General features: G+C 33.6%; 1 protein-coding gene across 3 annotated transcripts in view; it reads left to right on the top strand.

Annotated features, from left to right (window-relative positions):
• The window catches only part of Lrrtm4 (leucine rich repeat transmembrane neuronal 4), a 684,133-nt gene that overhangs the window by 140,973 nt on the left and 531,105 nt on the right, over positions 1-12,055 (top strand). The window contains exon 3 of one of the 3 annotated variants that reach the window (XM_033765077.1): positions 6,337-6,385. The exons of the other annotated variants lie outside the window; for them this stretch is intronic. Within the exon in view, the coding sequence (XP_033620968.1) occupies positions 6,337-6,345 (9 nt within the window). The 3' untranslated portion in view covers positions 6,346-6,385. Of the gene's footprint in view, positions 1-6,336; positions 6,386-12,055 lie in introns of those variants that run through there. 3 annotated transcript variants of the gene reach the window in all.

Genomic DNA, 12,055 nt, shown 5'->3' with positions numbered 1-12,055 from the left:
CAAAGGAAACATCAGAGCAATTAGCTAGTTAGGCATGTGGTATTCTCCTGTAATCCCAGGACTCTGAGAGGCTGAGGCAGGAAAATTACAGGTTTGAGCCCAGCCTAGGCAATTTAACAGTTTTGCCAGATCCTATCTTAAAATAAAAACTTTTAATAAGGGCTAGGGATGTAGCTCAGCGAGAAGGATCCAGGTTCAATCCCTAGTACTGAACATATAAAACAAAAACAGCAATTTACTAAGAATTGTGAATTTACAAAATTCTACAGATTGACCAAAGAGGCTGGAGAGAAGTTTTGGATGATGGAGTCTTTAAAGGAAGTAGCAGTGCAGCATGGACAAACTCAGTCTTTTTTCTTTTTTTTTCTTTTTATTGAGTTTATTGGTATATTTTAGGTATACAGTACAGTTACATTGATTATTGGGATCTTGTACCTTCACATGACAGGTCTTGGTTCTCATTTTTGCCCTTGTCCCTGCCCTCCCTTCACCTCCTTAACCATTCAGTCTTTAGAAAGCAGATATCTTAATGCTTGAAGAACTGAATGCAGTACTTCCTTCATGCATTGTTTTAAGAATTAAATGAGCTACACATGTGAAGTTAAGAATAACATCATTTCAGAAAGTAACTCTCACCTAGTATACTTCTTCACAAAATCAAAACAAAATGCAGACAGCACAGGAGAGAGAAATTTAAAAATAACATGGAAAATCCAAAGTCACTAATAAAAATACTATGATGGTTCTTTACTTTTCCTATAGGAAATTCTAAAATGGACACCAAAGCTTTAGAAAAGAATACATGTAAGTACACTGAATTATTTCATTTTAGCACAATGTACATTTCTCCAATCACTTATGGCCCCCAATTTGCTTTTTTGGCGCATTCATTTTCTCTAACTGATACCCAAAGACATTAACATTGTTCATATTTGCAGAGTACCATGTAATATTTAACACATGTAAGCACCGTATAATACTTAAATGAAGTTTAGCAGATACATCTCCTCAAAGCAAGTATTCCTTTATGGTGAAAACTTTCAAAATCTTTTTTTTTTTTTTTTTTTTTTTTTTTTTTTACTTTTTTGAAACATATAGTTCATTAGCCCAGTCTGTACTCATCCTACTTTGCAACAGACACCTGAAGTTCTTGCTGTTGTCTCACTGCAGTCGGTACCCACTAATCAACAGCCCTCACAGACCACGCACATGCTCTTCCTGGGCGCTGCTAAACACCTTTCCACATTCCACTCCCAATTCAATAAGAGCTGATAATCTTCTCTTAAAATTACGTGTTGGATTAAATGAATCACAAACCTCTGTCTGCAAAATTCAGGCATGGTATCCAGGACTTTGCTGCAATACGTTTGGAGGATTAAATACAGGTCACCTAGTTAAATCTGAATTTCAAACAAGGATGATTATATAGATACATTTAGTTCTAAATTTTACACGGAGCAAATTTATTCTAACAAATTATTCACTGTTAACCTGAATTCAAACTTAATGGGATATCATTTCTTTCTATTTATTTTTATTTACCTCGGGCTATGGAAACCTCGCCAACCTGTGAGTGTGAAACCAAAAACTAATCAATCAATATTATTTCTATCCAGTATTGGTCCTCCCTGTCACCACCTTTCTTAAGATCCTAATTATTCTGATCCAAGCAATTCCAACAGCCTCTTAACTGCCTCTGTTTTTATTTTCTCCTTCTCTCAGTCTGTTCTACAACCTGTAGTAAAGAGACTGTTCTGAAACACAAGCTTGATCTCAGTGATTTGCTTACTAAAAAGTTGCCGATATTTCTCCAGAGCCCTCTGGATAAAATGTAGACTTCTTATTAAATAATGTAAAGCCCTGGGTGGTCTGAGTCTGTCTTTCTCTCAAGTTTGTCTGTTGTAAATTAAACTCTTGCCACAGTAAGCCTGAATCTAGATGCTTCTGCCAGGGAGATCTCACCCTTTTCTGCACTTTCTCCCTTGGAGAACTGAGGCTTCCCAATCTGCACTGTGTGCCTTTCCTCTTAGGTTATCTCTTAATGCTCCAATTTTAGCACTTTATAACAATTATCAAAAAGTGCTGCAATTTCTTTTTCATTCCATAGTCTCCTCGGTGGACTATGACCTAGGAGAAAAGGGATGGTCTTTTTTTAACTTTAATATACAGTGTTTGACACAGTTTTTAAAAGTACATTGATGGAAGGAAGAGATTTTTAGTTTAATAATATATCAAGGCAGCAGGTAAGATGAAATGAGAACATTTTTCAAAAGCTAAAGCAACAAAACTAAAGCAAAAATTTTAGACATCTCTTATGTTTTGTCTGCTTTTGATTATTAATTAGTTATTTTTAATTGATAGGATATATTATCTGCATGGTATATAACATGATGTTTGGATATACAAATACGTTAAGAATGATCAAACTGAACTATTTATCACATTTCTCTGATATACATGTCCTTTTTCTGTGTGATGAAAACACTTAAAATCTATCGTTACCTACTTGCAAATTACAATATATTGTTAATACCTGTACATAATGTGTTGCACAATCATTCTTTTGAAATAATTTCCACCGTCAAACTGAAATTTTGTGTCATTTGACCAATATCTCTCCAAGTTCCGTGTTTGCTACCTCTGGTAACCACTCTTTGCTCTGTGATTCTGACATCAGCATTTTATACTCCAAGAATCCTGCTACCAAATGCTATTTGTCTTTTTGTGCTTAGCTTATGTAAAATAATATCCTACAGGTTCATCTATGTTGTCACAAATGACAGAATGTCTTTTTGAGGATAAAATAATAAACCATTGTGCATGCACACTTCAATTTTTTTTTCCCCCTGGTACAGGAATTGAACTCAGGACTTGTGCTTGCCAGGCAGGCACAGCACCACTGAGCTACCTTCCTGCTCAGTATTGCATCTTTTTCATTTGTTTTTCCACTGATGGGTACTTAGCTCAATTCCACATCTCGGCTATGGTGAAGTGCTACAAGTACTAGGCTGAGCATTAACATGCTAGGCCAATAACTTCCAATTATTTAATTAAATACTGAGTAGCATTGTAGAAATAAATCTCACTTTTGTGTTTTCAAGATATGTGTGACATGACTAATATGATCTAAGAATTACTTCTAACTTTTAAAATTTCATATAAATGTTTGTAGTAGGTAATACATACATACATGATGTCCTGCGCCGGGGATTTAGCTCAGTGGTTTCGCTGCCTGTCTTGCAAGCACAAGGACTGGTGTCCGACCCCTGGTACCAAAACAAACAAAAACTTCTCTTATTTATACATGATGTCCAAAAATTGCAGAATGTGCTCTATCTATCCACCTAGCCATTTAACTTCCTGATCCAGAGATAACCATCTTCAGAGTTCCCCTAGTGACCTTCTAAAAGCTGTTTATGCAAATATGGGCAAATATAGGGAAACAGAATCACACATATACTTCCACTGTCTCTATCAGTAATTAGATCTTGATTAATTAATAAAACGCTATAAAGCTTTCATCTGATCTATTCAAACAGTGGATTTCATAAACAAATGTTTTTTGCTTGGTTTAACTGTTTCAATCAGTAATTAAGTAATTAAATACTTATGAATAAAGAATTTGTAATATCCTGATGGCAGATTTTAACTGGGTCATGCTTCAGAAAATATATGCTTTTATTTACTGTCTCAAGTTTCTAATATTTAAAATGGCCTCTCCGATGATAATGGATTTTCTTCTTTCTTAGTTTTTTTTTTCATTTTTGTGTTTCATTTCTGAACTTTCTTTTTCTACAATGATTTATGCACACTCATAATGCTTATAAGGATTAAAAATTGAAATGTACTTTTTTTACAAAGCGGAGAAATATAATGGAAATAAAAAAACATACTTCTCAAGACAACATCTTTTATAATTTATTTTAGCATCTTAAGTATATTTTTAAAATACAATGTGAAATCATATTTATGAAAAGATTATTTTATTTGCATTTCCAAAGTTAAGTCAAACATATACCATATGTATACAGTAAGAAAATTATTTATAATTTTAGCTTTTTAGATGGTAAAGAACATTCTGGTTTGTAATGTTAAGAACAATAGTCATAGTTCACATGTATTTTGTCTAAACTTTCACCTATACATATTTACCAGGAACAGGAATAATCTCATAATTAGAAATGTTTCTCTCCTTTTATGTGAAACTATATGGAAATTTTAAGGATATGTGGTCACCTTTAGAAGCACATAATGAAATAAGAAAAAAAAATAGGTGCTTCCAATTCTAGGAAATTATTTCTCACTTTGTAAGAATCTACTGCTTTTGTGGTAACTTTTCAAATAAACTCATATATGTTCTCTTTCCTAAGCCCATCTGTTGTTCTGCATTTCCAAGGTGTCAGGGCATCATCGGTCTCCCAATGCAGTATAGCACATACATTTTCCAAGATGTACAGTCTGAGGTACAATTGTCTTTTTAAAATAGGAATTGGGCAGAGATGTCGAGAACTGTTTCCCTGAATAATGAGCAGTGTTATATGAATGTTGGTGGCCTGGGATTTAGTTCAGTGATGCCACTGCCTGTCTTGCAAGTATAAAGTTCCAAGTTTGATCCCTGGTACAAATTTATATAGATAGATAGATAGATAAATATAGATATAGATATAGATATATACACACACATACATATACACACATGCATGCACACATATATGTACACATGTGCATATATGCATATGCAAGTATACATGTATATGTATTTTACACACATATATGTATATATGCATATGCATGTATATATGTATGTCCATTTTACACACACAAATATATACATATATATATATACATATATACACACACATATATATGAATATTGGTGTTTTAAGATTGTTATGCTGAACCTAATTGCTGGATTCTGAGAGACAGCTTGCAGTGTATTATTTAGTGTTTTCTGTGTATGTGTTTATGTTGTACATGGATTCTTATAAGGCCCTGAAATCAAGACTGAGGCCCCACTGGATTTTCAAAACCTAGCACAATGTCTGCAAGCATTAGGAGCTCAAGGAAGGAAGGAAAGAAGAAACTCAGGAATGTAGGAAGGCAGGAAGTCAGGCAGATAACCAGGCAGGCAGAATGAAAGGGAGGGAGGAAGGAATGAAATAAGGAAAGACAAAGCAGATAGATGGATGGCCAGGTAGATGACACATGCTTATAGATATAGATAGAGAAGGTAAGCACATTTCACTGAGTGACAATAAATAACATATATTCACCAACATGGCTGCCTTAAGACATCCTGAAAAGAGATTTGTACAAAACAGCTACATTAAAATTTTAAAATTCAATTTGACAATAATCTGATCAATCATCTTTTCATAAGTAGAAACTCTTCCATTTTGCTATGATTTGTTACATAAATAAATAAATAGAATAGAAACAGAAATATTATCATAAGTAGAAACAGTATTTATAAATTTAAATTTGCTTATCTTACATCTAAATGTAATACAATTGTATGGGAGAAAACTAATTTATGGCCACATTAAAGCAGAGAAAGAAACAATGAATGAAAACAGGAAGTTTTCTCAGATTTATTTTCCCTCAAATCAATGAAACTATGACTGCAGACTCCTTTGGTATTGCTGTCACAGTTTTGAATGTCTGATGGAGAGAAATAATATGCTGGCCTTGTAGTTATGAGATCCGTGGGCCACCAACTGTACAGTGTGACCTTGGAGAATGACCGAATCTCTACATTTGGACTGGACAATATTTATGGTGCAATCCAGCTTTAACATTCTATATCTCATCTAATCCTTTCTGTGAAGATTCATTTTGTTCACTTCTCTACACACAGAACTTAAATAACTGTTCGCTTCCAGAAACCTTTACTCTTTTTTTTTTTTTTTTTTTTTTTTTTTTTTTTTTGAGATTGAAGTTAGTAATCTTGCTTTTCCTTCCCTGAAGATGGTCATATCCCTCAGTCCTATGTTACACTGTCAGGCAAATCAATTTACCCTGTAGTGGCAACAAAAGCCTTCATCTAGACCGCAGTGTAAAGTCTGCATTAAAACAGTGGTTTAAACTGAAAAAGAACTAGGATCTGATCTTATGTCTGGTCATGTGAAAATATCAAATTGAGAGCCAATTTAAATATCGTGTACAATATTTTTTCTCCATCAGTGAAGTGAGATGTAATAAAAGTTTGAGGACGTTTTAATTCTATGATGTCTATTCAAAAAACATTACATGGTGAAATGGTTTCATTGGGTACTTAGTCTTATGCTTTACAACTCATTAGCATTGTCTTAGATTTTACACAATTTCCCTCCTCAGGTGGAATGACTTTACTTCAGTTATGGTGGTTCCTGAAAAGAAACGGGAAGGAAATTGAGTCTATAATCATGTCTGTAAACCCAGCACTCTGGGAACCTGAGGCAAGAGGATCACACCTTCAAGTATCCCCTGGGAATGGTAGGGAAATCCTGTCTCAAACTAGAAAAATTAAAAGTAGCTGAGGATGTAGGTTACTGCAAAAGCCCTGGGTTCAATCCATAGTGTGGAAATAAAACTTGAAAAGTCCTGGCGTGTTATCTGAGCCTTCCTGAAAGTCTGCAGGTGAGCCTGCCATATATTTTCAGCTGCTGGCAGAAGGCACGTGAAGACGGCAGGGCAGACACAGCAAGTGGTCTGCGCTGCATGTTCCACTTAGCTTTCTTCGCACACCCCACCCCCAGAGGTGACGCACAGTTGTCCATTTGATGTTGCACATGCAGTGTTTTTAAAATGCTGATAGCAAACCTGCCCAAACTTTGCCCCAGAGAGAGATCCCAGAAATGAAACAAACGTGCCCTTTGCTCGAAAATCTTTCAGGAACATAAGAGAACCTTAGGGAACAGTCTCCCGACATCCTCAAAACCAAATTAAAAAAAAAAAAAAAAGAAAAAGAAAAGAAAAGAAAAGAAAAATTTAGAGAATTCGCCTTGAAATTAAATCAGGGCACGTATAAATCAGTCTGTCGACTTCTTGAGGAAGAAGTGTAGAGGCGCCAAAATCTAGCAAATCAAGTCATACTTTTTATCCATAAATACCATTATATCCCAAACATTATCATAGTTTCTTTTACTCTAAAGCCTAAAGCAACTCCATGAGGAATAATATATTATCCTCAATTGCCTAGGTCAAGAAACTAATGTTTGTTCACGCAAGGAATGGTGTTTGCCTTTTTGACAAAGAACCACTGCATAGTAGAACTGAAATTTAAATAAATTATAGTGTATTGAGAAGCAACTGTTTGCTGGGAAATCATAAAATTCAGTGAAAATAATAGGTGAAAGTAATTCTCTTTGTTTTTCTCACTTAATAGACACACTGGATGTATATAATCAAATTATTAAGAAGTAGGCGCAATGTTAATTCTATAAATGTGCTAATACAGTATAAAATCAAGTGAATGGTTTTAGAAATTTATAAAATCACCATACAGTATTATGAAGTTTATTCATCTAATTTTGCAAATTCTACCTTTTTTACTTTTTCTTTTACCTTTTCAGTTTATTTTTGTTGATTTAGTCTTCAACTGGATTTATTCTGGGAATAATTGAGGAATTATAATCAATGGCATACCTTACAATAGTTTTTTAAAAATTATTTTATTTACCAAAACTTTGTTTCCATTTGTAAATAGGGAAGGGTGGAGGGGGTGAAGGGAGGGCAGGGACAAGGAGAAAAAATGAGAACCAAGACCTGTCATGTAGAGGTACAAGAGCCCAACAATGAATGTAACCGTACTGTATCCCTAAAATATACCAATAAACTCAATCAGAAAAAAATTACATTTTCTAAGTACATTTTATAGTGCATAATGATCCCACTCATTCTGGGGAATTAGTATGTGTACATTCTCTTTCCTTTCTGCCTCCTGTCAATCACACCCTTTTTTGCAAGCATCACATTCATTTATTTACGTTATATATCCATATAAAGCTAAATATCATACGTACAGATTAATAGTCAGACTACAAAAAAAAACCCTAGAAAATACATAAGATAGCTAAGGCAAGGTACACTTTTAGAAATACTTTTTCTTAGAAGTAATGTTTCCTCTGTATCATAACTTGAAGATTGTGTCATGTAGCACAGGCATGTTTTAGAGTTTTATTTTTTTCAAAAAGAAAAAAATCTTTTAATTTTTTAAATAAATGAACAAAAGGTGAAGATAATGACAATGAAGTATCCTTATTAATTTATTGCCATGAGTATCTTAGTGCTATTATTAACGGCATGAAAATTTGAGATAATACATTTCCAAAGAAAGTTTTAAAGTAATCTTTTTTATCTTTTTAAGCATAGCTGAAATTATAGTTTTTTCAATCTGAAGCAGGCTTTCTTTTTGTTGGAAAATGACCATTTCAATCTCATCAGTGTCATAGCACAATGGGCCATGCAGCCAGTGATTGGGCTGAGGAACAGAGAATTAGACTACATAAATATTATCAAAGCCAACAATAGCTAAGCGGATTTGTTCTGACCAGAGAGTCTGCTTGGGAAAGCTCTTTGGAACAGCAGTAAACACAGCACTATTCTCTTGGTTATTGTTAATGTAGTTATTAGTTGAATTAATTTTGACTAAACCCAAAGGATAAAAGGTTGAAAATGTACCTAGAGAATTATTAATGGAATTTCAAAAATCAAATTTGACAATAGACTTCAATCAAAGGATCCCTTTTGAAAAATTCTATTTTCCATTATGTTTGGTCTGTTTTTCTGACTCTAGTTTTAGTCTATCAAGATCCTGCTGTATTAATCTTTTAAAATGCATTACTTAACAAGGTTATGTTTTATCTTTCTAACAGTATTTTTATTCTTTCCTTCATTTTCCCTTCCATACACTTTTGACATGGTATTTGAAAGACAAAAAAAATTAGCTTTACCAGGTAATCACTGGTTATTTTAAATATCTATTATTCAACGTTTTTTTATAATTTTTATAATTTTCTAAAGCAAGTTTATAGAACATGTAAGATTTGTCTTTATAGCAAGATAAAGTCCACATGTATGAAGAACATAAAAAGAACCTGTTCTGTTTAGCTACTTCCTTTCATGAAATTGTTGTCCAATCAACATTGGTTTATTCACTTTTCCAGAAATATACACTTTCAAATTCTTTTTTACTAATATCTTCTACTTTTTACCTGAAGGAGATAAAGGCAGATATTACCAACCACTGCTACTATCTTTTCCTTAAACTTTTTCTTAAGCACTCCAATCTGTAATTGTCTGTCAGTTTCTTAAATTTAATGCTTTTATTTCTTTTTACATTCAATTAGGATTTTGTTGTTGTTTTGTTTTGTTTTGCTTTTGTACCAGAGATAGAACGCAGGACCTTGCACTTGCAAGGCAGGCAGTGGCACCACTGAGCTAAATCCCTGACCCTGTTCAATTAGATTTTACTATACAAATCTACTTCTAGTGGTAATATTAATGTTAATGTTAATCAATAATAGTAAAGAAAGTAGTGGTAATTAACACTTATTGGTAGCTTAATGTATATTAGACATTGTACAGTTGGACATGCATACCCATGTCTATAGCAGCACAACTAATCATAGCTAAATGTTGTTATAGCCCATGTGTCTATCAACAGATGACTGAATAAACAAAATGTGGTATTTACATATGAAGGAGTACTCCTCCGCCATAAAGAAAGACATACATATAAGAAAATGGATGCACCTTGAAGTTACACTATTAAATGAAATAATTCAGACACAGCTCTCTCATATGAAACACCCAAATTATACTAAGGAACAAGTGGGGAGATAGATCTTCCACAAAGGGGAGGGTGATCAAGAGAAGGAGGGAGGGAAAGAGAAGGGAGCATTAGGACATGCAAACAATTAAGGGGAGCTATGTACATGTGCAGATTGCATTTCAGGAATGTAAACCTCATGTTCTAGAAACATGTACTGACAAAAATGATGATACGAAATACATCCCTTCTCATTTAACTTTCTCCAGAACATCTTAAGCTCTTTTAAAAAGGTTAAAATACCAAGTATACAAATAGTCAAATAACTTGATGACATCCTATAACTTATCAATATTGGAATTGGTATTCAGGCTTAGTTGTTCCAATCCAAGACCTCCTCGCATTCTAAATTGTCAAACTATATGTTGTGCTTCTGTAGATTTTTTTTTTTATTTCCTTGTTTTTGAGAGAAAGGACAGTGCCTTACTCATTTCTGCCCTGACCCCCAAGAGCCTCATTTTTTTAAGACTGAAAGTTCTTAATAGAAATTCATGAACATTATTAAATTGTCAAAGTAGTTGTTTTTAAAAATATGAAGTTTAAGAACAATAATAAAATAGCTATTTATCCTTATTTATTGAAGTATATTTCAGCCATTCCTTCATATACAACTTTATACTGAATTAAACAGTGAAGTCCTACAGTTCAGTGCAGTGGTTCTCACATCCAAACTTGCACACAATTCTTTGGAAATCTTGCCAAAACACAAATATCTGGGCTACAGCTCCCAAGTTTCTAATTCAAAGGATCAGGTACCTTTGATAAGTACTGGTTAGCAACAATAGAATCATAAAGTAATAGGTAGACTCCCAACTCTAACAATTATAAACTATATGAGAATGAACAAGAAATTAATTATCTTCGAGTCAGATTTTTTTGTCCATACAAAGTGAGCATTAGGACTTTTGTGTGGACTGGATGAAATAACACACATGAATCACTTGGAACAGTGTTTGGAGTTCTGTTCAATAATCACTAACTGTATTTATTCTATATTAACAGTAATTATAAAGATGGAAATTTCTATCAGTTGTTCCTTAATAGACTTCCTTCTGGAAGTAACTGAGGGTAGACTTATTAGTCAATTCTATTGGTACACTTTTTTGATATTCATAATGACTACATTCATCACAGGGAATTTGTACCTGTACATGATATAGTTTGATTCTTTTTTCCCTTCCCTCCCTTCAACTCCTCCTCCCCTTCTTATTTACAAAAGCATTACTTCCATTTTTTCCTTTTATTTTCTCTTTTTTTCTTTTTCCTTTCCTTCCCTCCCCACTTCCTTGTTTCCCTTCACATTTGAACATTTTCTTCCTACTTTCCAATATTAAAATGGCCAATTCCATTTTCTGCAGAACTAGTAGCTCTGTGACGTTTACAAATACAGGGTTTTCTGGGAAAGATTATACGACTAAGAAGCAAACTGCATTTTCTTTCTTGCTATTATTTGAACATCGTTTGAATTTGATTTGTCACTCTAAAGTTCTTGGGCTGGAGGCTTTGGACCCACTTGTTTAAGTGTTCTAGTCGCTTTGACAAGTTTTAGCCCACCCAGTGAGAAGAGATTAGCTCTTTAAAAGAAAGTAATGCTTTTCTTAAATTAGTGCATCCTCACAGTAAATACCCAGAGAACAGCTTAATACAAAGACACGAGGTGGTTCTACCTCAGCTTTCTGCTTCTTGTCTCACCACGTTCCTTTCCATAGCACTCCCACTGCTATTCCGACATCACCCACCACAAGGCCTTCATGAGAGCACAGCAGTTGCTGGTGTCACACTTGAAATTCCAGGTTGTGAGCTAAATAAACATAATTGTGTAATCTGGCATCCATAGCTGGGTGCTTTGTTATAGTATCACCAAACGGATTAAATACATCTCATTATATTAAGCAAAAAGCATATCAATCAGCCCAAATACTTTTCGAGAATAAAGAACAAAATAAATGTTATTTGATTTTACATTTAGCTTGAAAGTACTGGTTTATTTTATGTGTGCCATAGATTAAACATAGAGGTATATTCAAGAGTAAAGAATAGTCTTGAAAGTTTGAGTCCTGACCTTGACTTAAAAAGAGCAGAAAATTTCTGGAAAAATATATTCTTCATAGGTAAATATTCTCACCCTAAAATATCTGAATTGATATTATACATAGCAAAAAAGATAAAATACTATGCATTATTTATTAGTATTCCAGATAAGAAACTAAAATATCATATATTATTTATTACATCATATATATA

Source organism: Fukomys damarensis, unplaced genomic scaffold, assembly GCF_012274545.1.
Source record: "Fukomys damarensis isolate Sample0158 unplaced genomic scaffold, DMR_v1.0_HiC HiC_scaffold_2, whole genome shotgun sequence".
Classification (NCBI taxonomy): domain Eukaryota; kingdom Metazoa; phylum Chordata; class Mammalia; order Rodentia; family Bathyergidae; genus Fukomys; species Fukomys damarensis.
The sequence above is the reverse complement of the archived record's forward strand: the minus strand, read 5'-3'. Positions and strand labels throughout refer to the sequence as shown.